This window comes from Phoenix dactylifera, chromosome 1 (assembly GCF_051530095.1).
Source record: "Phoenix dactylifera cultivar Ajwa chromosome 1, Ajwa_hap1_PhDact_Kaust_v1.1, whole genome shotgun sequence".
Classification (NCBI taxonomy): Eukaryota; Viridiplantae; Streptophyta; class Magnoliopsida; order Arecales; family Arecaceae; genus Phoenix; species Phoenix dactylifera.
Genome location: NC_143190.1, coordinates 65,337,713 through 65,365,226, shown reverse-complemented (window position 1 = coordinate 65,365,226; position 27,514 = coordinate 65,337,713). Strand labels below are relative to the sequence as shown.

Below are 27,514 nucleotides of genomic sequence, written 5' to 3'. Positions count from 1 at the left end.
GCTAGTATAATTTAGAAACACAGCTAAATGGAATTCAGGTCATGTCATCATCAATTTCTGAGACTGGTAAAGAATAATGCGCTTTATTCTTAATCACTGTTTACATTATTCACAATAGTGAAATATGCAAATTGGATGTTGCATACACCGCGAGCAACAGATCTCCCAGTGATTCTTTTTCCTTGTGAAATCTACCACACATTTGTCTATGTTACAGAGTCTTAGCCACTTCTTGCAGCATCTTCCATTCCATCAAGCTGAAAATATTTCAGCAACATGGAGAGACAGAGGACTTCACCTGTATGCACTGAACAACCAGTGCAATATTTTTACATGCTTAGCATATGGCTGCTTCTCTGTTGCCGAATGCTCCACTTGACAACCAATTTGATGATTATGAAATCTCAAGAAACTTGAATCACACGCAACCTTGTCAACCATAGCTTTAGCAACATTAAGGAATGCAGAGATGTTCCCATTTGATGACTACGAAATCTCGAGAAACTTGAATCACACGCAACCTTGGTCAATCATAGCCTGACCAAGATTAAGGAATGCAAAGATGTTTCCCCCATGCACCAAAGCTCTGCAACAAAACTAGAAACTCAGTATGAACTTTGAGAAGCAGGAGCTGAATATGAACCATCTACAATTTGCAGAACAACTGTTGTCCAACATAAAACCAGCAAAAATGCTAAAAGGACGAAACACCATTAACATTACAGGTGCTGTAAATTTACATGATGAAAATCATAAATTCCGCAATAATCTGGACAAGATCTGCTAACAACCACATATAGAAAAAAAATTGCAGCTTCCATACAATTATTGCGATATGTTTTTGATTTTTAACTATTTCTAGCTATCCAAAGCAAATAGCTTAGTGTAAATTTACAGAATATGTTCTATTAATGAGTGAGACCCATCAAAGAAAGCGCCATAATTACCCCCAGAGGCCAAATTTTATAGCACCACCGAGTGACAGAGTCAGTGATCAGGTATTTAAAAAATGAAGCAGGTAGTCAGTACAAATCATGAACCATCCACATCTTAAGACGTTAGTCAGAAGACTTACTCTGGGCTATCTTTTTGAAATCCATAATCGGCTGCAGCTTTAAGCGATCTGTCATACGTCTGCTTCATTGTGTCCTGTAATCAATTACAAGGGTCAGAACACGATAAGATGTGCGATTACAAAGACAAAAATCAAAAGCTCATTCCAGCAAATATTATACAAGTTTATTGCCTCTACATGATGATCTGCAAAGCCACTCAAGTGGTCTTGAACTGATGAATGCTTAAAGCTGAAAGGTCTGAGATATGGGATTTTAAAATAACTTCCAGCATTGGATGTAACTGAAGCATTAAGATACTCATCCATGTTATGGCAGCGTAATCATGATTTCAACATACAATTATAAATTCCACAGAGTAATAAATGGATAGGCACATGAAAAGATTGGGGTAGAATTAATGAGTACGATACAGATCAAAGTTTCAAATACCACTGGAATGAGACGACATGAACGGCATCATACTGTCCCGGCAGTTTTCTAGCACCAATACGCGGTGTCAGTATGGGACACTCTCATTCCATGTGTTGGTACCTGTGCCGACTGTTTTAGCAAAACAACTAGTATGAGGTTGATTAAGATAGTGTACTTTGGGCAATATTACCTCTGAAGAAAAGTTCTTTTTTTTTTGTTTGTGGGGGGGGGGGGGGGGGGGGGGTAAGGCAGTGGTTGACTAAAGGTTTTCAACCAAAATTGTGACATTGTACAAGGCCAAATTGTATTGATGTAGAAGCATCCAAGAAGTTTGCTTAATTAGCTACCTTTAATGTTTGCTTCTGATTTGTTTAGTTCATGGTTAGTAATTATGTATCAAGTTATATTAAGTAGTCACATGACTAGCATGTGACTTTTGATGAGTTTGGATGGCTAAGATTAGATGGGGTTATTTATCATCAAGGGCTGAGATTAGAGAGCTGTTGTAGCCCTAGTATAAATAGTCTTTAGATTCAAATTAAGCAGTTGTCTTATTCTTCCAGAAGTTAATGGTTAGCAAATCCTAAAATCCATTATTCTAATCTTGTTTCAAGCTTAGTGAATTTTAGCCCCTATTTTGCTGCCTACTTGCTGTTTTTTTTTTTAATTCCAGCATATGTCAAAGTGGTATCAATGCAAAAGGATCCTAACGTTACATTAGGATTTTGTTTATGAGCCATGGTTGGATGTGGTAGAGGCTGTGGAAGGGGAAATGGGAATTCAAGCCTAGCAAACAGAATTGGCTGAGATGCAGCGCATGATTGAAGATTTATCGCGGGCTGCACAAGCTTTACTGCAGCAGGAATATGTGCGAACCCATATGGAGAATCCGGAAGGCGGTCACAATACCTTGGACATGCCAGAAGGTGGTCTTGAGGATGAAACTGACGATGAAGAAGCCCTTTCATGATACTGGACACGTACATCATGCAATATGAGGTGAATTGGAAGAGCGGTTAGTACATGCCCTCGATTTAAATAGTGGTGGAATCAAGATCAAAGTTGCTGATTTTCTGGGAAAGTTGCATGCAGAAGATTATATAGATTGGGAAGCTAGCCTGGAGAATTATTTTGGATGGAAATCATTGGCAAAAAATAGGAAGGTGTTGTTTGTTAAGCTTACATTGAGGGCACTGCACTTAAATGGTGGAAGAGAGTTGAAAAGCAGGGTGCAAGACAAGGCAAGCCAAAAATCCACACTTGGGAACACATGAAAGCGAAGATGCAGATGCAATTTTTGCCAGATGATTATGCAATGGAATTTCACTTATTGAAGCAAAATAATATGGCAGTAGAGGAATATACTTCAAAGTTCAATAAACTTTCTAGTAGGATTGGCTTAAATGAGACTAATGAACAAATGACTTTCCACTACCTTGCTGATTTGAATCAATCTGTTAGAAATGAGATGGGAGTTGTCTGTTTATTTAATCTTGAAGATGCTTGACAATATGCTTTAATGACTGAAAAAAGAGTGTGGAGTTACGGTGCAAGACTAATGTCTGGTAGGGCTGATGGTAGCTTACAAGGTGATACAAATGCTATTCGCGGCTCTCGAAATGATCAAACAGCCCAGTGGAGTGGTTGGGGGCTGTCATAACCAACAAAGCAAGTAGGGGAAGCATAGCAAATATTGATAGGAGTGATAAGAGAAAGAATGTTGTGCAATACGGAGCACAAAATAGTTCTAGATCTCATGCTTTTAAAGTGGGCAGCAGATCACAAATCCGGTGCTTTCCTTTTGGTGCAAAGGGACACAACTCTTATGCCTGTCCGCAACGGGGGGTGAACCTAGCAGAGTTTAAAGAAGTAGAGGAGACTCTAAAGCCTGTTTATGATGAATATATTGATGAGAATAAGAAGCTGATCTTTATCCAGTTCAAGGAGAGTCTTTGATGATCAAAGGATGATGATAGCGAGTGTAAGGCCTGGTCCACCGGCCGGCCCGCACTTGGATTTGGGCATGTGGGCCGGCCCAAGAGGCCCGCCCAGCCCTTCACGTGCTACGCACGTGATGAAATAGGAGAGCAGGACTCCGACTGGGAGGCTCCTTCCCCATTTTCGATTGCGATTAGAATAGATAAAATTTCAAGCCTAATCGAACACCGAAAGCTCGGAATTTTGCTTATATAAGACTTCCCATCCTTCCTCTATGAGATCCATCAAAAAATAAGGATTGTTTGCTCTCGATCTTAAGCCATCTTCCTAAGGGTCTTCCTCTATTTTCCACCGGAAAAGATCACCGGAGAGCCTCACCGCACCTAGGTACAAGCTCTCCATCTTCTCCTTTTCATTCCTTTGTGATTTGGGCTCTCGCTCCCAATGTCCGCTGTACCGACCATACCGACGTACCGGTGGGCACCGGTACCGGTATGGTACGGTACCGAACCGGTACGGTACCGGTTTGCCTGGTTTGGGCCAAAAGCCAAAAAAAATTAATGTTTGTACGAGCCGGTCGGTACGGGCCGGTACCGACCGGTACGGGTTGCGAATAGTTGAAATCGAAAAAATATAGCTGTACCGTACCGGTTCCGTCTGGTACCGGTACGTATCGGCCCGCACCGACCCGTACCGATCGGTACGGCAGACCATACTCGCTCCCATGGTTGAGTCAGCAATCGCCGGAGTCCTTTCTGAAATAGAGCAACTTTGTTTCTATTTTCTTCCATCGAGTTTTGGCACCGCCAGCCATTGGGTTTGGCCGAAATTGTGGCCATCGGAGGTTACCGTCGGGTGGGCCATTGCAGCTGCCACCTATTGCCGGCAAAGGGGAAGGAAGAAGGGAGACGGGAAGGATTCTTCCCTCTTTCCTATTTTCTCTCTTTCTCTCTCTCCTCTCTCCACTTTCTCTCTCTACTTTCTCTCTCTAGAATGTCTAAGGATCCCAGACTCGGGTCATGTCGACCTGATCTACGAATCCGAGTTGATTCCTATAAAAGGCCATAAACAATCCTAGTGTTTGGGTCGCCTACTAAACCGATCATCCCGACCCTGTTGAATGTTCTTAAAACCTTCATTGATAAACCATATTGATTAACTTTAGGCTTGATCGAGTCCATGCCCTATGATTTATCGATCGAATTGCTCAAGCCTGACCCACCCGGAATCGCCGAACGCTATCATCCAGCTAATCTTTCATATTTTTTATTATTCGATTAAAACCGTCAAACAGAAATTAATTTCGCTTTTCATATTTTTAATAGAGTTAACTGAATTGTCCGGTGAAGTTTGACGGTCTAAGACGAAAGAGATAAGTAAATCTTATACTCTTTACTAGTTTTTGAACTTGTAAGTTGATCTTGCACTCCTTATTATTTTCAAATGATCATGTTTTCCATGCATAAAATTTGCTTATAGAAATATCATGTTTTTTCTTAAAGTATGGATCAACATGTGTTATGAAAATCATGCTTTATTATAAAAAATAGTTTCATAAATATTTTGATGAAAATAATTTTGTTATAAAATATATAAATCTAATCATGCCATTTGGTGCTTTTCGTCTATTTATATGTATGTTTTAAAAAAAAGATATAAATTTTCTAAAGGCTCTCAGATTGTTATGATCGCCTCTAAAAATAAGAGCCAATCGATATTCTGGAGCTAGTATCCAATGAAAACAGCCCTTTGCCTACGGATTAAAGTTGGTAACGAAAATGAACTATAATATCTTATCGATTACGAAGATAGCCCTGTCACGGGCTATAGCAACCATAGCATGAATATCTGTGAGCAATATTTTGATCCATGATAGGATTACATGACATGAATGATTTACGAATTTATTTGCAATATAAACTTGGTACTATGTTTATGAAAGATGGATGATTTGTTCATGCATGATTTGTTTTATGACTTGTTCTTAAATACTGTATTATGAAATGCTTATTTTGGATTATCCATTATTTTACTTAAATAATGCATTGACATAAAAAAACTAATGCTTAATCCGGTAAGATAGTAAAAGGTTTACTTACTGAGCTATATCGCTCATATACCTCTATTTTTCTCTCTCTAGATGAATGATATAGAAACGAAGGATGGTCCAGGCTTGGAGTTCATGCTAGCAAGCTTGGCGATCTATATAGCAAAGTAGAACTTCATTTATTAGACTTTTATTTAATGGACCAATACTGGTTTTATGTAGTCTATATAGCTTGGATTTAGATGCTTTAAACCAATATTGGTTTTATTTAATGGATGATGAAATTTGACTTTTAGTTATTATATTTTGCTTGTGATGGATTTAAAAGTTAAATGCAATATTGACTTCGGGTTATCGTGGGTTGTACCCCTCGGTAGCACGGCCATGTCATGATCCGGATTTGGGGCGTGACAGTGAGGATCAAAGAGAAGGGGGGATTGATGGTGGCATAGCATTTTCCAAACACGTTTTCCTTATGGTGGCAAGTTGTGTCATCTAATTATCAATAGGGGAAGCATGGAGATTGTTATTTCAAAAGAAGCAATAGAAAAGTTGAAGTTGCCTACTGAGAAGCATCTTCATACTTACAAAATCAGGTGGCTTAAAAAGGGAAATGAGATACTGGTTACATCTTGATGCTTGGTCAAATTTACTTGGGTGATGATCTGGATAATGAAGCTTTATGTGATATTATGCCAATAGATGTTGGTCATATTCTTTTGGGCAAACCGTAGTTATATAATCATAACATGGATCATCGTACTCAGCCAAATACTTATTCATTTTATGAAGGTAATGAGAAGCATACCTCTTAAGGATGAAGTTATAAAAGAAGCTGCTCGTTCTTCTATGGCAGCAAGGTTAATGGAATCCGTTGAAAAATTTGAAGCTGAGTAGAGAAATAGGAGTTATGGATGCTTTGATAAGCAAATTGGTTAAGGATGACTAGATTGGAGAATCACATGAACATCCTGTTGAAATTCATCACTAGTTAAAAGAATTTGAGGAGTTGGTTAGTGATGATTTGCTATAGGATTTACTGCCAATGAGAAGCATCTGATATGCCATTGATTTGGTTCCAGGAGCATCTCTACTGGCTTATCGAATGTCGCCTATGCAATGAGCTGAGATGCAATGATAGGTTAACGAGTTGCCTGCTAAAGGGTGGGTACGTGAAAGCAAAAGCCTATATGTTTATCCAACCTTACTCACTCCTAAAAAGGATGGTTCTTGAAGGATATGCGTGGACAGCCATACTATTAACAAAGTCACTGTCAAGTACCGATTTCTCATTCCTCGCCAAGAAGACATGCTTGATCTGTTGGCTGGCTCGAGAGTATTTTCTAAGATTGATTTGAAAAGTGATCATCACCAAATCAGGAGTGGGGATGAATGGAAGACTACATTCAAAATGCCGCATAGGCTCTACAAGTAGTTAGTGATGCCTTTCGGCCTTTTTAAAGCATCGAGCACATTTACGAGGGTTAGTATTGAGGTACTAGAACCTTTCTTGAAATCATTGTTGTTGTTTATTTTGATGACATTTTAATTGATTGTCAAACCAAAGAGGAGCATTTGATTCAGCTGTGCTAAGTTTTAGAGGTCCGTAGGGAGAAGCACTTTATGAACTTAAAGAAAGGCTCTTTTTTGTGCAATGAAGTTATATTTCTGGGATTTATTGTTTCAACTTTCAACAGATGGACTGATACCAGACGCTAGTAAAGTGCATGCTATTATGGAATGGCCAACTCCTCAATCAATCAAAAAAGTTCGAAGTTTTCACAGGTTAGCCTCATTTTAAAAGAGGTTCATAAAGAATTTCAACTCCATTATGAGTCCTACAATTGAATGTTTGAAGAAGAACTATTTTGAGTGGTCAAATTCTGCACAAAGGGCCCTTGAATAGATCAGAACTTCAATGACAAAACCACCAGTTCTTGCACCACCAGATTTTGAGAAGTTGATCGTTGTGGAGTGTGATGCATTGCATGTGAGAATTGGGGCTGTTCTCAGCCAAGATGGAAGGCCAGTTGAATTTTTCAGTGAGAAGTTATTTGATTCTAAACAACGGTACTCTACCTTTGACTTAGAGTTTTTTTCTCTTTGGTGCGGGCTATTCATCATTGGTAGCATTATTTGGCTTATTGAGAGTTGTCGCCTATTCGGATCATCAGGCACTGTGGTATTTGATTTCTAAGAAGCAGCTTAATGAATGTCATGCTAAGTGGAGTTCTTTCCTTGATGAGTTCAATTTTTCACTAAAGTACAAAACAAAGAGTCGAATATAGAGGTGGATATACCGAGGAGGTGATCTTTACTTCTAACAGTGACGAGTACACAAATTACAGGCTTTGAAGAGATGAAACATCAATATAAAACTGATTCATATTTCTGCCAGATTATAGATGAATTATAAGGACCAGAAAATTAAGAAAAATTGCCGTACAGGTTGCACGATGGTTATTTGTTCATGGGCAATCAATTATGCATTCCAAAGAGGTCTTTTTATAAGCAAATTATTCAAAACTTCATGGTAAAAGCTTGGGAGGATATTTTAGTAGAGACAAGACCAACGTCTGCTGTGCCGGTACTGGGCCTCGTACCAGTTGCCCGGTGGCATGGGTCGGTATGGCCCCATGCCATGTCGTGCCGGTCCAGTACCAACATCGTAGAAGCAGGGGAGAACGAGAGAGAGAGCGGGGGAGAGGGAGAGAGAACGAGAGACCGGCGGAAGCCGGAGAGCCTCCGCACGAAGGTGGAGGCCGGGGAGATGTGGAGGCGGGGCTGCGCCTCTAGTCCCACCAGCAGAAGCCGGGGAGCCTCCGCACGGAGGAGGTGAAAGTGGGGCTCCGCCTCCGGTCTCCTGTTTCATTCGAAACAGGGGCCTGGAGAGGGCCCCTTTTATTTTTGCGGATTGTAAGTTGAAGTCAGCAAACCCATTACCGATTTCACTTATTTTTTTTTAAAATCCACAAAAATAAAAGGGCCCCCTCTAGGCCTCTGTTTCAAACGAAACAGAGGACTGAAGGCGGATCCCCGCCTCCGCGACTCTCCGGCCTCCGCCAGCTGGCTCGACCGGCCTCTTTTCCTTTCTCTCCTTCTCCCTCCCCCGCTCTCTCTCTTTTCTTCTTCCCTCCCTCTAGCGATGGCATCTCGGGTTCATTGCCGAAACCATCCCAGTAGGCCGCCGGTACGGCTCGGGACGCCCCGAACCAAGCGGTTCGTAACGGTTCCACCGACCATGAATAAGACATTGGCAATGGAAGTTGATTATTATTATTGGCCGAATATGTACAAAAATATGGACATGCTAGTATGAAGGTGTTTAGCTTGCCGATTTGGCAATGAGAAAGATCAAAATTTTAAGTGAAGTCGGCAAACCCCTTGCCGACTTCACTTAAAATTTTCAAAATAAAAAAAAAGCCCCAATGGATCCCTGTTTCGAACAAGAGTCCGAAGGGCGGAGCCCCCTGCTCCGGCCCTTCGGCACCCCTTTGGGACCCTCCGGAGGCCTCCGGCAGCCCTTCCTCCTTCTTCCTCTCCCTTCCACCCTCTCTCTCTCTCTTTTGCTCTCTCCTATTCTCTCTCTCCCACTCCCTTGCCCTCTTTGCTGTGTTGATACAAGCTCGGCACAAGGGTGCACCGAACCGTGTCGCCAGCCGACCGGTATGGATTTCGGTACCAGCATTGCAAACCTTGAATACAACTTAGAAAATTTTTTAAAAAACCACCCAAAATTCCTATACAAACTCTATTGCATTTCTAAATAGTACACGATATTGTCTACAGACAATAAACATTTTGAACGACTATACCTTCGAAAGATATTCTCTCCTTCAAATATGATTTTAGTGTTAATATACTATTTGGAGTACAAAATGGTCTAGCATGTGTATTTGTTAATGGCGTTCATCAAGAACATATTCATGAGTATTTATTTTGGGAAAGTTGGTCTTGTAGGTTCACGACTGGAGTCATCTTAAACAACCAACTAGTCACCAAGCAGATCTATCAAACTACCCTGAACTACCCGCACCAAGGCATAAACTATACAAGTTTGGAATTGGGGTAGCTCCTAGTTCCGGCTTAGTATATATGAGCTAGACCAGTCCATACCATCCGAAACGAGCGAAACCACCCCATCGTGCTTGGTCCGATCCGCACCACCCGATTTTGATGTGCCATAGCTGGAAGTGAGAAAAAAGAGTATCGGAAGGCTGCCGGTACATGATGTGTACAGCATCATACCCAACCACACCTTAATAAACCAACATGACTTATGGTACTGGTTTTCCGAACCTTGGCACCAAGTGTGAAAACAATATGACAAGGTATAGTACTATAATGACTACTCGCCAACATGGACATCTTGACCTACTAGTGTTAGGGTTGTCTGATTGTTCACGTCCATTAATAAGGAACAAATTATGTGGAAGCCTTAGTGACTCTTTCGCTTGAAGGGTTAAGTTGTTAGTGGACTAGCATCAAGCTTCTCGTTGCCCTTCCATGATAGATGGAAAAGGAACATATCCAAGACAACTTAGTGGCTGGTGGCTAAATATTATGGCTGAATACATACATACATACATACATATACAACCTATAACAAAAGCGGGAAACGAATATTCCCTTCCTGATTCTTCATTCTCCGTTCATCCTAACGTGCATTTTCGGTTTGACCTTTTCTTTTCTATTTTTCCCATTTTCGTAGTGTAACCCAATTGTTCGAGTGTGGGCAAAACCAGGTTTCTGGAAAAATGCTTATTATATATAATAATGTTAAAAAATATATATAATTCTTATATTAGACCCAACTCTCCTATTCAAATTCAAGTGACACAAGGTTTTTGGAAAAATATTTATTATACATAATAATGTTAAAAAGATAAATAAACAATTATATTAGCAAAAAATACTGATTAATGTTAAAAATAACTATATTCACAAAAAATTTAGTTTTAATATATTATTTTGTTTATATAAAAATGAAAAATATATTCTATTTACATAAAAATTGAAAATATTTTTTGCTAATATAAATTGCGAAAATGTGAATCAATGGCTATATGCTTTATTTTACATGATGGCCTTTAACCAAATTACAGCTAAATTATAGTAGTTATTAAAATTCGCTTATTGTGTTATGACATAATGACAGACCACTTGAGCCATTACAATGGCTAATATCTTAGACTTTTCATATATTCCAGAAACAATGGCTTTAAATGGATGGATATGATTGCAACATTACATTTTTAGTGAATTTAATAAATATTTTTATTTATTTTTTTATTTTTATATTCGTTGATCATTAATTAAAGAGTTAATATAGACTCATAATTTCATAAACTTACATAATTTTTATTAATATCAGTTTTTATTTTGACCAACACATATCCAAGTGCAAGATGTGCACTTCTATTACATCTCTGTGTTAAAGAAAAGAATTAATAAGCGCGATATATCTATTACGGGTCAGAATGATGTAACAGGATTATATTAACTATACTTCACAAGGCTTCATTAACATAGTACAAAAGTTTAGATTTAATAAATGACTCAGAATTTTGAAGTTATGTTGTGCATGCATTTATTTTTTTAATTTAATTTTTAATATTAGTTTTAGAAATTATGATATGATCAACTTTATCATTGCAGACATTTTTCACTATGACAAATAATTTATTATGCACATATACGTGAACGAAAATCAAGTGCAAGGAAAATTAATAAAAGATGATTATTTTATTAAGATGCACTATATAACTTCACACACGCGCGCATGGAGAGAAAGCCTAAGTGCTCTACAGCAAGTAAAGCCTGGGCAGACCAAATAAGATCAGGGTGCGTTGGGTGGCCAACTATCAGCTAGGCATTCAGAAACAAAGTTACAGACATTCTTTCACAATCACTCTTTACAGACTGTGAGGTGTCCTGTATCAGTTGGCTAAGTTCTGGCCCGTATGTAGCAAATTCAATTAAGGATTTGCTTGGAGGTTACAAGCAAAAAGCTCTATGGAGATAATCACAAATTGATGGCAAAAAGGCATTTGCTTCTCCGGACAACATGGGATATGCAAACAGTCAGATGCTCAAATGAAGTAAAATATTGCCACAAGATGTAGGTTGGAGGACACTGTTTGTCAGCCATAGACTTCCACGGGGCAAAGTTAGCATGGTGATATAGAGCACATAGTTCATCAAAATACTTAAATAAAAACTACAACTATCACTTTGGAAGGAGAGCAATTCAATTATATGAAAAGGGTAGAAGCTACCTGTAATTTAGTCTCAAACTCCTCAGCTGACCATTGCATCAAATTGTATTCATGATTAAGTTCAAGTTCTCCAACAGCAACCTGCAAGAGAATACAGAAAGGGCAAAGAGATAATATATAGCAGTATATTATCTGCAGAAAAAAAAAAACACTTACTTAATACAAATACACTAATCATTAGATTTACCAAGCCCATCTTGATAAATGACCTAATCTTAGCATGTACTTGAGGTCAACATTGTGCAACATTATTATATATGCTACAAAGAATGCAAATTCGTATGTGGCTCCTGATGATTCATAAAGTAACTTGACCTTAAGGCAGTCAAACAAGCAAGCTGTTTGCAAGCATCGAGAAGCTTATACTTGGCTCAAAATTCAGCTTGATATTGGCTCAGTCAACTAAAAAAACAAGTCAAGCTTAAGCCATGATTTTAAGCTTGAAATATAGAAATCCGAATGCGAGCTGTACCTAGCTCAAACTGATAAATAAAATCAATGATTATGCAAAATCTATCAATAAATATATGTTTAACATAAATAAAAAAATAGACATGGCCTGTTTTATTTTGGTCATTGGATCTCGATTTGACAGCTGGCTCTTTTTCGAAGTTTATCCATTAAATGGATATCTCAAGGCTGGGACTAAGAGACCTAAACCATGTGATATGCAACCCTAACTCAGTGCCTCAAATTTCAACTGACGCCCCTCTCTATTTCAGCTTCTTCTTTCCTTTCTCCTCCACTCCCTTCTGAATGTGCTTAGTTTTACTCAAATCACCAGTTAAATCCTAACATGGTTGGTTGTCAGCCAATGCACTCAGGTTCTTGACTGCTCCACACGATCACTCACCAGTCACCACTATCTCGAAGGACAATATCATCAAAGCAGTTCTCGGGATTTGCCTTCATCCCTCATCCTTTCTTCTCTTCTCAAGGTTGACCCACATCCCAAAAGCTGCCAGCATGCCACTGCTTCCTCGTTCTGATTTCAAGGCCTTCTCCCCTTTAGAATCCGGTTCCCATCTCTGAGTCCAGCCGCCACTGCTGCCGGTCATCAACTCCTCTGCCCCTAAACCTGTCTCTAAGCATAAGATTTTGAGCCAAACAAAGATGAGATAGAGCTAGCTTGAATGCAACTAAGTCAAGCTTGAGCTGGGCTTTTCCAGCCTGTACAGAGCTCAACGAAGAGCATGCCAATTATTGAGCCAAGCTCAAGGTGCCCTTAGTTCACTCAGGTTCATTCACACCATTAGTTGAGCATAGTATAAGTTGATAAGAAATTTGCAAATTAGCAAAGCAAAGAGGTGGAAGGGAGAATGGAAGAAAAAAGAAAATTGATCAGATTATGTGGACTAGAAGTGAAAAGAAGATGGTTTACATTGGCAGTGAAAACAAAATTACTAATATTCCATTATGCTGGATAATGAAATTGTTATGGGAATAAATATGGGAGATCTACCACTATTAGGAGTTAGGACACAAATATGCCGAGCCAAGCCAAGCCAAGTAGCAGACAGCTTTAACATGGCATGTTTTACAAAGGAGCTGTTCAAGCTCAGCTTAAGCTCGAGCTGAGCTCAAAGGATACTGTTCAGGCTCAACACTAATAAGATCTAAGCCGAGCTGCACCTCTTGCGGTTTTACAAACTTTTAGTGTTCAGCCCAGCTTGATTATGAGCCTCTCAACCCTGTTTGAGCATACTTCGCTTCTAAACTGCGTTGAGCCCAAAACAATTAATTATCAAGCCAATCCAGAGCTGCTCATAGGAAGCATGGATTTTTTGCATCCCTAACCACTGTGCTCCTTTCATTTCACATATTTCTGCCATGAAATCTAGTATATTTTTTGAATTAAAATGTCTCATTTTTGGCTTAAACTCTACGCCAGCGCTAGCCACTTCCGTATATTCTAACTATGAGTCCAAACAACAAAATACTGTTCCTATCAGACATGCAACTGGCTCCCATTACTTGGGATTTGATGATGGTAGCTAATGGTTTAGTTATACTTGCTCTGTTAAAAATCATGAATTTATACAGGAGAAACTTCTGAAATAAATGCTAATCCATAAACTATGAAAGATGTTGGTACAGTTAGCAATACCATTCATCAAAACCTAATAAAAATGAAGATGATAATTGAAACTAGATATCAATTTTCATCAGTCTCACAGAGCAAGAAGCTGGGATCAGGTATGAAAACAAAACCTATTTGGTTATAGCATTGTGAGAGCCTGGAAACAAAAAAAGGGACACAGGTCATATCAAAGAAACAAATAACACATAAATCATTACAATATCTATTCTTTTTTTTTAATCATAAGCAACAAAATGTGCTTTTTCTAAAAAACTGTATAAAATGAAGAGCATCAAAATACATAAAATCGTTATATTATTCTCATGAATGGTGAAAATCTATTGGTAGCAATAAGAGAACCAAGTGCATAGTACATTACCCCACCAGCACTTGCTGCCATTGCTGGAGCAACCAGAACTTTAGCTTTTCTCAGAACATCAATTGCTTGTGGGGTACAGGGCATGTTCGAACCTACTCATCAAAAGGGAGGACTTAATCCACAGCAAGATAAAGAACAAGCTTACTACCACGATATAGGACCTTCAATGACCATTCATACCTTCTATTAGTATGCGACAACCAGAATTAACTAGAGCAACAGCATCAGGTTGGTCTATTTCGTTTTGTGAAGCACAGGGGAATGCAATGTCACAGCGTTCGATCCAGGGCTTTGCATCCTCGACGTACTTAGCCCGTGAATATGATTTCAAATAGTCTCTGTCACATGACATTTAGAAGAAAAAAAATCAACGTCACATTTTCAGCAAAATGACATGGTAGGAAAATGTGAAATACATATGAAAGTAACATGTTCGCACCTCAAACTTCTCTGTTGAGCCTTGATGTCCCTAAGAAGTGAAAATTTGACAAAATCAAATCCTTCTTCATCTAACAGATAGCCCTTTGAATCTGCCAAAAAGCATGAGAATAAAACATTCTGTATGCATTTAATGGTAATAAATCTCCACAAAAATTCTTAAGTTTTTCTAAATTAGTATTCAGAAAAAGAATTAGACAGTATTATCTTCAACCAGACCCTGAGGACTGGGCAAAATTTCACAAAGCAAATTTCTTGTACCATTTCTTATGGAGCCATGGAATATATACCTCAACTTTGTTGCAGGAAAAGACAAGTCATCCGAGACACTATCCAGTCATTGGCTGACATTGGAATTAAAGCTAACATGCCTTTACATTAAGCATAACACAGATTGAGACTTTACAGAAATTATAAGCTGACATGAGCTTCTTCCATTCATTTCTGAAAATCATGAGGGCAAAGATCACAAAAAACCGAAAGGGCCTTTGCACTATTTATGAAATTTGGTGTCTCAGAGAACCTGAGAACACAAAACCGAGATAAGCAAGATGCCAATTACCTAGCACCCTGCAAGAAGTAATTGGATAGGCTTTGGCTTCTACAGTGTCACACATGCTGGCTACAGCTATACCCCATCTAGGCCAAGTTCCAAACTAAACAGAAAATGAAAATGACAGGGAACCAAGATTAACAAAAAAACCAAAGACCGTGTGAATGGTAAACTCCAAGAAGCCAATTGTAAATATTCTAACACTGGGCTTTTCTCGGACTGCCAGTGAGTGTAAGATATTTCTTTATTAGGAAGTCAGGTAACCAACTCAAAAACATGGATCACTAGCCGGAATAGACAATGCCGTAGAGAATACTGCTTTACCATGCACTGTTAATGGGGTTATCAGTTTAGATTGCAAGAAGATATGAAACTACATGAATAACACTTTCTCATGTAAGTGATGTTCACAAGTTGCTTGTAGGTACCTGATATGGTAATTGGGATGGCACCACAGGATAGAAGCTTCTCCAAGACATGCATTGCTATCTTCCCAGCACCACTAACTACACATCTGTGGACAAGAAGATTATAGTGACTACCATAGACCAAATCTAGGACACATGAATACCATTCATGCCTAAAAGAAAACCATTCAATCATTTATGACCACATCAAAGATAAAAGTGATTTTTACAAAATGCTGCTACTTATAAAAAACACTATTAGATCCATGGAAAGAAGGTTGGGATGGTCCGATTACCATTAAATTACTACATTATCTAGATATTCATTGCTATGCTTAGAACCATCGATTGATGAAGTCATTGAAACATGACAGTCAGTGTTGATGGGAAGACAATCAGACATATATTCAGCTCCCCTTGACTGAACTCCAAGATGCACAAAGATTTCATTGATCTGAGGCATAAGATACTGCAAAATACCACTGTATCATTTGTTTACACCTTTTGCATCAATGACATGTAATTTTTAGGGCATTGCTACACAACTCAGACTGGAATGTGATCCAAAGTGCATCTTCCAGGCTCAACCTAATTATCACTGGGTTAGCTTCCTTTACACCAGGAAAAGACGGATCTTAGAAATGGACCCAACCTAAACATGACCCACGCATATTACGTTTGAGTCCACTCCGGTAATTAAAACTTTAAATAAGAGATTTGATTCAACAATGTGTCCCCAAAAACTAATCCACACTTGCAGCGCCAAAAATTTATGAGGGCATTACATCACCGGATCATGCACATTTAATTGGGGCACCACATGTGACAGTAGCAAACAAAGCCTCAGATCAGTTAAAAATATATATTCACCAATCACCACTTCGTTTCACAACATTACGATCACATTTATTACGATTTAGTGCTTCAACAGAGTCATCCATTACCATGAGAGGCCATACACAAACTAAGGTCTTAAAAATTTCACATTTGTCATATCAGAAGAAGCTCCCCTTATAAGCCAACTGGACCTACAAGTCAAGAGTGAAATGCATAGGCACTTCCACCAAAAGTCACAACAAACAATTCTATCAAAGGAATACTTTATGCAATAGAAAATTTTTGCCTTTAGCTGCCAAGATTATCCAGCAAACTTGTCAAACTACATATAAAACTGAACATTTGGGGGTAGGGTGCTAGGTAGCATAAATTGCTCTGTCTGAAACTTGTGCATACTATGCAAATAGCAAGCTTACCACTATGTGACCAAATACCTTATATTATGTGTATATATTCTGCAATTGCCCGCACTGGCCATGACATGCAGTTGCATCATTATTAGTCCTCTTAAAAGTAATAGTATAATAGGAGTATCAAGGTTTGCATCAGTCTATAAACCAGACTCATAAGCTTCATGGAGCTTTGAGTCAGATTACAAAATCAGCTTAAAAATCTTTTTTTTAAAAAAAAAGACTTTGTGCCTCCCTTCAATTACAATATAACCAGATAAAAGTTATTGGCAATATTTTGAACAAGACTTCGAAAAATTCTTAAAAATGACAAGAAAAAAAAAACTAAAACCAAAACCTTCTCAAGAATGTAACCATGCATTATGAGGGCTTCTCAATCAAATTAAAAACTGTGATTCTATTCCATGCTTTTCTAGCTCCTGAAAATGTAAAAAAGGTGAACTAAAAATCACAGTTCAAATGTTCATGACTATGTATAAGAAACTGATGTTGATAACTATCAATTTGAGCAAGATCTCAAAATTAAGAGAAATGCTAAAAGGCCCAAAACCACTTCAATCCTGATTACATATGAACTAACTGATTTGCCATTACAACTAATCTTACTCAAAACATGATTTCTAAAAACCTAAAAGGCAATTTTTAGAAGAATAATAAACTCAAAATAGGATTCTTAAAGATTCTAATCAAAAAAGCTTCTGTGACTAGTAAAGCAACTGACTCTTTAAGATCTTCCTATTTTCCTCTTTTTTACTAGAGATGTCTAGAGCATCTGTATATTCTTTTTGATTGCTAGCAGTTTCAATGAGACCCCAAAACAACGAATATACCTATTAAATGAAGAAACAACAAGGTTGAATAGATGGGAGCATAAGTCAATATGCAATTATTGTTTATATCATTGTCAAAATTATGAACGACTAAAAAGAGAGTGGGGAACGAGATAAAAGAAACAAATCCCAGAGAAAGAATTCGGCTCATGCTAAAAAGTTGGTACTGAGGCTAATGTCTCTTTGCAATCACAAGCAAGAAAATCCTGAAAAAGACAGACAATGTGCAAGGTCTCCATCAATTTAAATACAAAGAAGTATTAGAAAATGAATATGGAGGGTGCAGAGAGAGGAGAGTGTGTAAAGTATATTTTGATGATCTTGAAGTGGCAGAAGTTCTCAATTTGGACCCTTTTCTTCCCTCTTATGAGGTTACTCATACCAAAACTTCACTTACAAATAAAACAATAAAAAAAAGTTTTATGTATATACCTCTCATGAAGTTAATTATACCAAAACTTCACTTGTATAAATTGAAAAAAAGAACCATAATAGAAAGATTTATGTATGTTTGTCTCTGCATGCACAGTCACATGTGCGGGTGTGTGTTATTTCTGTGAACAGGTTTGAGAGATTCAGAAACCTTGATCCTTTGAGTTCCTTATTCATCTCTGCCAGAATAAGTCGTGCAAAGAAAACCTGCGGAAACATTAGGATGTTGAGATTGCTAGCATAAAAAACATATAATATACACTACAGTTGTTGGAAGAGAATTTAGGAACAAACATCAAGCCATAATAAGATACCAGTCCATATCCAGTAGCTTCAGTTCGAAGACTAGAACCTGACCAGAAGATCTTTGGTCCTGTAAAACTTCCCTGCATAAGCATAACAATGGAATCTAAAGACAAGACAGCCAAAAGTACTTCTGAAAGACCACAAAAACACAGACATCAGTTAATCAGGCATTTTATGGGAGAAAAATAAAAGCTCTACAAGAAGTATTAAAAGGTAACACAAGCACAAGTTTACAAAGCTTCAATGTGCATATTTTATTTGTAATACAATGCAATATAGCTATTAAACCAATTAAACATCCATATATCACAGAGTACATCTATTTGGGACTTAAAATTTACATGAATCATGAAATTTTAATGCATCAAAAATACAGTATGCATAAATTAACTAGACTCAGTGAACCTTCCATTTACTCCTGAAGTTTCTTAAATACCTGAAACTGACCAACAATTCGTCTATACTGCCCAAAGAGATATCCCATTTCCCTTGGACCAACACCCATATCTTCTGCAGGAAGATCCTAAAAGGAACATAATAAAAAAACATAAAATGGTGCATTCAGGGAACCATTTGACAAGTTTACCATATGAATCTGCTGACTACTGGATCAATTGAAACAAATAAAACATATTTAAGGCATTTCTATTACCTGATCAGGCCCCAAATATCGATATAGCTCGTTTATAAAGCTTTGACAAAAACGCATTATCTGCCATAATGGCATAAACTTGACAAATCATCCTACAGAGCAAACAATACACACTTAAAAAGAAATCCACACTATATGGGCAATACCTCACTCTCGCTTTTTCCTTTTGGATCAAAATCACTCCCTCCCCCAGAACCTCCAAGTTTATATGGTGATAGAGCATTTTTCATAGTCTGCAGAAAAGCAAAAAGTCAGTAGCAGCTAGATCTCTATACCATGCAAATATGTGGCAGAACAACAATTTCACTTTTCAAGCTGTACTAAACCTTAACGACCATATTGACAACGGCAGCAAAGCCAACCGCCATTATAATTCTATAAATATTTTTGGAGATAACAAAGATGGAAGGACAAAGATATGCAAAACTTCCTAAAGTAATTGTGCTTGCTTTTTGATGCAGCATGAACTGTGAAGGACGACCCTCAGAGTCAAACCCAGAAATTGAAAGGAAACTGGATTGAAGAACCCTTTGCTCAAGAAAAAAGTTCTCTCCAAAGAACTTTTATTAACATGTAATACTCAACCAAGTCTACTTACAATAGACCAACCAGATACAGAAAATCACACTAGAAAGAGGAAAACATATTAAAATTATTTAGGGTTTTTTGCATGAATATTCTTCTAAAAATTCATATTTATTTTTGTAACCTCATAAAACACTGTTTTTGCACAAATGCCCCTAATATAATGGTTCTTCTAACACCATTAATAAAAACCATATTTATTTTAATTAAAAATACAATAGAATTTTGAAATTATTTTTTTGTCCTCCATCGCGATCGCATTATAAATGTTGCTTTTTGCATATCTACCCCTTAATGATATTTTAGTCATTTTAATTTGAACCATTAATTTTTTAACGGTGTTAGATGATGTGGGTACATATGCAAAAATAAGGATAAAAAAATGGTAAAATAGCAAAACAAGTGTTTTACGAGGGGTATATATGCAAATATCAATTTTCGGAGGGTATTCATGCAAAATTCGATATTTAGGCTCATTCATGCAAAAAACCCAATTATTTAACCCAAAACATAAAAGCCCAATGGAAGTCAGTGATGTCCCTAATGGAAAATTTGCTAGAAAATCAGGCAAAAACCATTGTATCCCGCTTGCATGCATGCTCATTCATGGATCAGAAATAAAATTCAAAAATTTGATTGTCAAAATCTTTGTCTGCAAATCCACTAGCTCCTCAAAGCTTGGACCGTCCAGCTGATCAAAATATCTGCTGGTTGTACTCTGCACTGCATGACATTTAGTAGGCTCACTCCATCCAATCAAAAGGAAAAAAAAAGGTCTGCTGTACATGAAGGGAGAAGGTATAAATGATGTTGATAACTTTCTTAACCGAAGGTGAGGATAAAGAGTGGGTTTTCTGAATCCTTCTCCAATGTACGGGTCTTTCACAACCACTTCTTTTTGCAAGGGGAGAGCGAGGTCTATTGCAAACAGAATACTTATCCATATACAAGGATTTGAAGGTGATGGCAGACAAGAAGGTAAAGCAGAATCTGCAAGGTGGGAAAAGGAGTGAAAATAAGCTGTCCCTGCCTCGGGAAGAAAATGCATATCAAAAAGGATGCAGGTCTCTTTAAGCTCTTACATACTCCTCAGATATAATTCTCAAATGATCCAATAAGCTCCTCAAGTTGAAGCTCAAACTTTAAATGGAGGTAAAAATAATGCAAAATAATATAAAATAATGTAACATTATTTCAGATTTCTTGTTAGAACCTTCTTTCTGTCCTTCCAAATTTTCCACCTTAGGGCTCAATCAATTGACCTTAAGCTTGGATTTTGGGGGCCTGAGCGATTCCAAGTCCTTTTAGGATAACAAAACTGAAAGCCTGGCAGGCTTGGCCCTGTTCTAGGCTTCTATCACAGCTCAATTTATATGCTACTCATATTTACTACACTTAAAAAAACTAATGCACTGAAAGATCTTAGCTTATTGGTGGATTTAGATTAGTGTAGATTGTAGAACTTGAGTTACATACGCTATACATGACTTACTCTTAAGACATGAAGTCTAAGGTAAGCCAGACATCATAAATACTGAGCTGGTCAAGCTTAACCATAATAAATAATTGTTAATGTTCTTAATTTTAATTTTTCAAATTTTTGCTTTAGCTGTTTCAACATATTTCAACATAGACGACCACAGGGAAATAAATGTCAAATTTCAATATGAGATTTGCTAAAAATTTTAGACAAAGCAATATAAAATCCTAATCAAGCCAAGCTGGAGCACAAGTCTAGTACATGCCAAAAGCAACTGAAAGTCCATTTGTATTTTTCAAAGCCTGAACCAAGATACGTCCTAACCGAGCTGGCATATCATCATATCATTGACACTCCTACATACTCAATTATAGGAGGAACCAACTGAAGAATCAGATATTTTCTACCAACTCGGATCTACCTAATGTATCAGTCAACTGATCAGTGAAGCTAAAGCACTAGCAGCAACAATATTTAGCAGAATATCAACAACTAGGATAAGATAGAAACTTTTAAGCTATAAAAAATACCTGCTCAAACCCGAGAAACTTGGCAATGCTTAGGTTCATGGATGGATGAAAACGAAGGCCACCCCTGCACGGACCCAGCACCTGGCTGAATTGCACACGGAAGCCTCGGTTCACATGCGTCTCTCCTTTGTCATCAACCCATGGCACTCTGAAGACTATTGCTCGCTCAGGTTCTAACAAGCGCTCCAAGATGTGAACATACCTGAAAAAGTAAAGGGAATATTTTTTTGTAACTTTAAGATATTATATATTATAAAACCTTTTAACTCAAAGAGGAAGTCTTATATAGGAACTGATTATCTTATTCTTCTACACTGGTGACTTATATTTGAAAAAGGAACTTACTGAGAGTTCTTCGCCAACACAGGTTCTAGAGAATGAACCACCTCTTGCACAGACTGTATAAACTCAACTTCATGAGGATCCCTTCTCAATACAGATTCAAGAATCGACCCAGCACTCTTCGACATTAAGGCTGTTTTCATGGCACAGTAAAAACAACAAACTACAATTTAGTATGGCATAAGGACAAAGTCGGCCATTTCAGTTTATTTAATAAAGTAGCATCTAGCTCTGATGTTGACTAAATTTATGTGAAAGTTTTCCATGTTAACTCCTCGATTATTATCGGACAGATAATCTTTCAGTCATTGTATTATGAAGACGATAATCTGCAGTGTTGAGAAGATAAGAAACCTGAAATCTCTTTTCAATATATCTCGTAGAGCGTTACAATAGAACAAAAACTGGATATGACTCAATAACTTCATAAAGCTTTGAATTAAAAGCAAATATTGGATGTGTTCTTCCAAAATGAAGAGAATATACAGCAACAGAGAAGGGGGGAAATCAAACATTAAGACATAAGCAAAGATGTACAAAGAACTTACAACTCATTCTGCAGACTAGCCAAGTATTTGCACAAAGAACTTCAAATTTTTCACATGCTAAGAAAAGTAGTGCAACATCCCAGAGTACATGTATGGTTCACATGATGAATACCAAAATTGAAGGGTCCTTAGCTTTGAATATAGATAAACAGTGTAAAATGGGAAAGGGAAAGAAAAGGGCCATGTTGTTGAAACATTGGGTAAGGTGTCAGCTTATTCAGGTGAACATACTTTTTTTCCCCATAATAGAGGATAAAAAATCATGGCCATATTGCATAAACTAATTTCCAACATATTCCTAACACATTTATGTTAATGTATTCCTAACACATTTATGTTAATGTAAACCGTTTGTCGGTCTTGCAGTGATGAAAATAGGTTAGTATTCCATGTTAAGTTGGAGCACTATTTTTACAGTCTAAGAGGAAAGAGATTTAGCTACAAAAACATAGGCAGTTATGAACATATACTTATGGGGAAGATGGGAAGTGGTGTCATGATATTTAGGAAGTGAAAAGAGGACGAGCTAACCTTAACATGTAAGACTAAACAATACATGGGAAAGCAAGAGATTCCATGTGAGGTTTGGAGTAACGAAGCTACTAAATTTATATTTTGAGAAAACATTGTCCCAAAAAGAAGTTGCCTCCGTGTGACTCGTATCATATAGTGTAGCCTTTGATCCAGGTGCAGAATTTGGAAGGGCGAGAACAGGAATATGGTGTAAGAACCTGATAAGGACTTTGAATAATATGAAAATCAAGAAAGTGAGCAATTTCCCTTGACACTGGACTGGTGAGATTGGAAAGCTCGATGAAGAAACAGGAAAATGTTCTTTACATATCTTATTGCGTCACTGCTGGATTTTTTTTTTCCTATCTGTGACCAGATTGTGACTGATTTACTAAGGGTTATGAAATTTATTTTCTACAAGTGTTCGAGCATTAATTTGTATTGCTATCTTTCATCAAAATTAAGCTTGCGGCTATGACAGACCAGTTAAAAGCACACAAAATTGGTTAGAAAATTTCTACTGTGTGACTGAGAGGAATCATCCCTCACCTGCTTCCATTATACATGGAGCATTTAGCGTCCTAAGCTTCAAAGAGTTATTAAATGAAAAAATAAGCCTGTTAATTAGTACTAAAAATTTAGGGCATTAGCCAAGTAAACTGTTTGTTTATCCATTAGGTGAATATAAGCCTGTTATTGAGTAATATATAACTTTAAAAAAAAAACAATACAGATGTAATCTATCTGTAACTATAACCTGCAGAGGCACTGCAACAACAAGAATGAGTATAAAAATAGGGGCATAAATAGGGGGGGAAAAAAGTATAGCGACCTTTTACATAGACAGGCCTCTCAATAGCAGTCAGACCCTTGTCCTTGGATGCCATTTGAAGCCGAAGAGCCTCCTTGTGGAGCAAGCTATTATTATGTTCTTCCAACGCACTCATCTGCATATTTCTACTCCCCTCATTCCCATATGGATTCCTCCTATGCTTCCTCCCATACTCTCTACAAACAGAACAAAATATTCTACTCGTGCCATCAATGGAATCTACATAAGCCCATTTGTAGGTGTCCGCCCACTCCTCCCTCCACTTTTTCACCACCTTCTTCTTCCTCTTTGCCTGCGGCAGCTTCACAAGGTCCTGCTGTTCTTCATTATGAGCCTGAGAGGCCAGAAGAAGCTGCTTGTGATCTTCTTGCTCCTCTGGAGCAACAGATTCTTGCGTGGGTACGCCAACAAGAGTGGTGCTGGAAAATGAAGGGTCATCATCACCAGGCCCTATCTCTAAATCAATTTCCTCACCTATTCCTCTCACCACCAGGTGATGGCGCTGGGCCTGGCGAAGGAGATTGATCTCATCCATTGTGGAGTTCATCTCTCCACCCCTCCCGGACGCCAGCATTCAGTCTTAACAAATTCACCCACGCAAGAGATCAATGGCCCTAATATCCTCGCAACCAAATAATTTATAGCTCTGATAATATTCTTGAATAAGTTAGATCAAGTATTCAAGAATGCAATAAATAAATAACAAAATTCGGTCTTCATGACGCCCACTTCTTCTCCCTCCTTGTATCCGCACAAACCTAGGTTTACTGATTCTGTTCCAGAGGTGAAACATTTGTATACTTAGAAAAATGAACGGGAAAAACAAATTGATTGCAAGCAAAAGAATTCAGTCTATGAAACAAGAACGAATCTTGAGAGCAATTCCTATTTTCGATACACAGACGAAGTAGAACTACGTTTTTCTCGGTTCAAGTCGAAAGAATGGATCGAAATTACCGCTCCTTGGAGCCAAGAACCCACCATAAACCCTCGTTCGATCGTCACATCCCAAGAAACCCGAAATCCTTCGAACCCAAGTTCTCTAGAGACTGACGGTGCTAAAGATTTCCACCAAAGCAGAAGCCAGTAATCACTCAAGAAAACCTAGAAGCAAGAATCAAACGATGAAATCGGAAAATAATGCGAGAATTTGGGAACGGGTCTGGGTCGAAATCGTGGGAGAGGGGAAATACGTACCTTCTTGGAATTCAAATACGAGAGAGGGGAGAAGGGTACTTGGAACTGGGGTTTTCATCGATTGCGCCAATAGGCTCCCCAAAACTCCTCTCCGCGATGCCGCCCTCGGATGAGGCTTCTCTACCCCCTACGGTCGGGTGCTGGGTCGTGACCCATACGCAATTAATTCTCTCATAGTATCTTTTCTAAACCGACCGCTTAAAAAATATACGCGATATTTAAAGTTCCTATTGGGTCGTTCGTCAAGACCGCTTTGTTACGCCGCCGGTACACCGGGCGTAGACATGGTGGTAGGGCCCACGGGAATGACGCGGGCGCTGGTTTGGTGGTCCGAGGCTGGGCGAGGGAAGGTGCGAGACTGCGAGCGCGTGTGGGCGCCTAAATGAGAGTATGGAGCCCAACCACGAGACCAAGAAAGCTACATGCCCCGTGGCATGACGTGAATGGTACGGTGCGACTAGCTGGCGGGGTCATGTTGTGATCCGCCGTGCTCCGCGTCAAACGTGACGGCTGACTTTTCTGGTACTAGATTTGGGTCCCGAAGCATTTTGCCAGGAATAGCTGAGTGGGAACCCGCGCAGGGTGGGTGCCGGTCCATCGGATGATCAGACGGTTGCCAGGGCGTCCGGCTGCTCTGGCACCATCCGGATATGATATTTCAGCTCGGTTTACGGCTGATGATGAAGTTTTCCTGGCTGATTAAGGATTTCTTTAGTTGCAGAAAAAGATTATATAATGTTTCAAAATGTTAACTTTTTGAGCAAAATGATGGTATACTTTGAAAATATTATTTCTAGCTCTACCATTTTTTATTTTTATTTTTACAAAAAAGTTATAAGTTCCTCGAGACAAAACAGATTGCCGATTGGATGATCTTGAACCGAATATTGAATACGCTTGTTTGTAAATAGAAGCTTCGAAGCTTGGCTTGGCTTCTTCTAAATCAAATAGATTTGGAATCGTACTAGGTTGGGTCGATCGTGATTAGTATTGTTCACTTACTGCCTTATATACAGGAGCAAGTTTGGCATAAATAGGCATGTTAAAAGGGAGAACCATGAGATGGATAGTTATTGTTTTGTTGATAATTTATTTCATACAGAATCAATAAATATGATCCATGTTTTAATTAATAATATATCTTTCTATAATTATTATTAATTTTTAAAGTGGGATCATTGGCTGGCATATATCACTGTCACACAAAAGAATGTTAAAGGATTTGGAGCACATGTTGGGTCTACTGTTGCTTAATATCTAATATGATGGATGGCAAGCCATTCCGCTCGATTGAGTTGAAGGATTGTAGTATAGTGTTCGAGCTGTTCTGCAACTACAGAAAACGATTAAAGAATCATTGTAATATTTCTTACTGAGGATCCTCCGATGCTTAAGTCAGGCAGAGTTTTGAGATGAAACAAAATAGATGAAAGAGAGATAAAAGTATGAGAATATGGTATTCGGATTTTTCTTCATATCTCGAGGTTTTTGTGTATGGTACTTATAGAATAGATGATGTGAATCTACATGATTAGAATCGTGCGATTTGCGGATGAGCAGTTGAGTTATTTTTATATTCGTTAATCGAAGCGATTAGGATATTTTTTTAGGTACATCGTGATTAAGCACTTTCCTAATCTGCTAGTCAATTATAATATATTTTTTAGGCATTTTGGAATCGCACCGAGTTGTAACCGATCAAGCTGATTGTTCGAAGATTTGAACAACCATTAATTTTGTTAGACATGTGTCGCCATCTGGTTGGCGGGCTGAGTTATTAGATGAGATTTTAGGAATGCTAAATCTGAGCCATATCAGGGTCTATTCTTTCCATGATTTTCATAATAATTGAACTTTTAGATCTTCGTTTATTTTTCCATATGAAAACTTACAATGATGACGAGCTTCTAGATTATACAACCAAAGTGCAATAGAGAATTTGTGTTGTATATGTTTAAAGGTTCAAAGCTTGTAAAAAAACTTTTGAACATTTTTTTTTATGTGTGTAAGCACTCACAAGAGAAAAGGGGATGATTACTCCCCTACTATAAGTATAATCTAGTCATCCATTTAGGCTAGATTGAGCAAAGCACAAAAGAGAATTGAAGAATTGAAAACTATTTGCAAGTAGTTTTATATGAAGCTTCCTCTCCAGCTAACTAGTGCACCTGATACTACTTTACACGAGTCTTGTTTAAATTGGCATGTAGTTCTAGGTATTTGAGCATCAACATATTTGTGAGAGGTGCTTGAACTGGTACGAATAATATTTGGGATGCATGAAGCTCTTGATAGTTATGATTTTGCTAAAACAGCTTAAAATGGCTACGATTTTGCATGCATGATGCATATGCAAATAAATTTCAATGGCTGCAATGTCTCACTGAAAGGCAATTGAAAGCAAATATGGAGC

General features: G+C 38.0%; 1 protein-coding gene across 4 annotated transcripts; it reads right to left on the bottom strand.

The window, feature by feature from the left end:
* Positions 1–64: 64 nt before the first annotated feature.
* Positions 65–25,293, bottom strand: LOC103712938 (uncharacterized). 4 transcript variants are annotated; one of them, XR_015972620.1, is made up of 17 exons: positions 25,102–25,293; positions 24,862–25,008; positions 23,905–24,677; positions 22,015–22,144; positions 21,670–21,871; positions 19,221–19,307; positions 19,075–19,134; positions 18,859–18,945; positions 18,431–18,502; positions 18,268–18,323; positions 15,629–15,714; positions 14,649–14,739; positions 14,390–14,547; positions 12,604–14,301; positions 11,751–11,831; positions 1,076–1,149; positions 65–586 (listed from the first exon to the last, which is right to left on the bottom strand). XR_015972620.1 is itself a non-coding variant. In XM_008799651.4 (17 exons), the coding sequence occupies exons 3-17, from the start codon at positions 24,476–24,478 to the stop codon at positions 511–513; spliced, it is 1,926 nt and encodes a 641-aa protein (XP_008797873.2). In that variant the 5' UTR covers positions 24,479–24,677; positions 24,862–25,008; positions 25,102–25,293; the 3' UTR covers positions 65–510. The 4 variants fall into 4 exon arrangements, 3 of the variants coding, with proteins under 3 accessions (XP_008797873.2, XP_026662683.2, XP_017699739.2); XM_008799651.4 differs by having other exon boundaries at positions 14,210–14,301; XM_026806882.3 differs by having other exon boundaries at positions 14,210–14,301; positions 24,886–25,008; positions 25,102–25,248.
* Between the last annotated feature and the right edge of the window lie 2,221 nt (positions 25,294–27,514).

Excerpts from the sequence above, each read along its gene's own strand:
- LOC103712938 (XM_017844250.4), bottom strand. The coding sequence starts at position 24,478 with ATGCTGGCGTCCGGGAGGGGTGGAGAGATGAACTCCACAATGGATGAG. Across the intron at positions 21,872-22,014 it reads GTGTTGGCGAAGAACTCTCA|GTATGTTCACATCTTGGAGC; the intron begins GTAAGTTCCTTT and ends TTACTTTTTCAG. Across the intron at positions 14,548-14,648 it reads GCTCAACAGAGAAGTTTGAG|AGACTATTTGAAATCATATT; the intron begins GTGCGAACATGT and ends GTCATGTGACAG.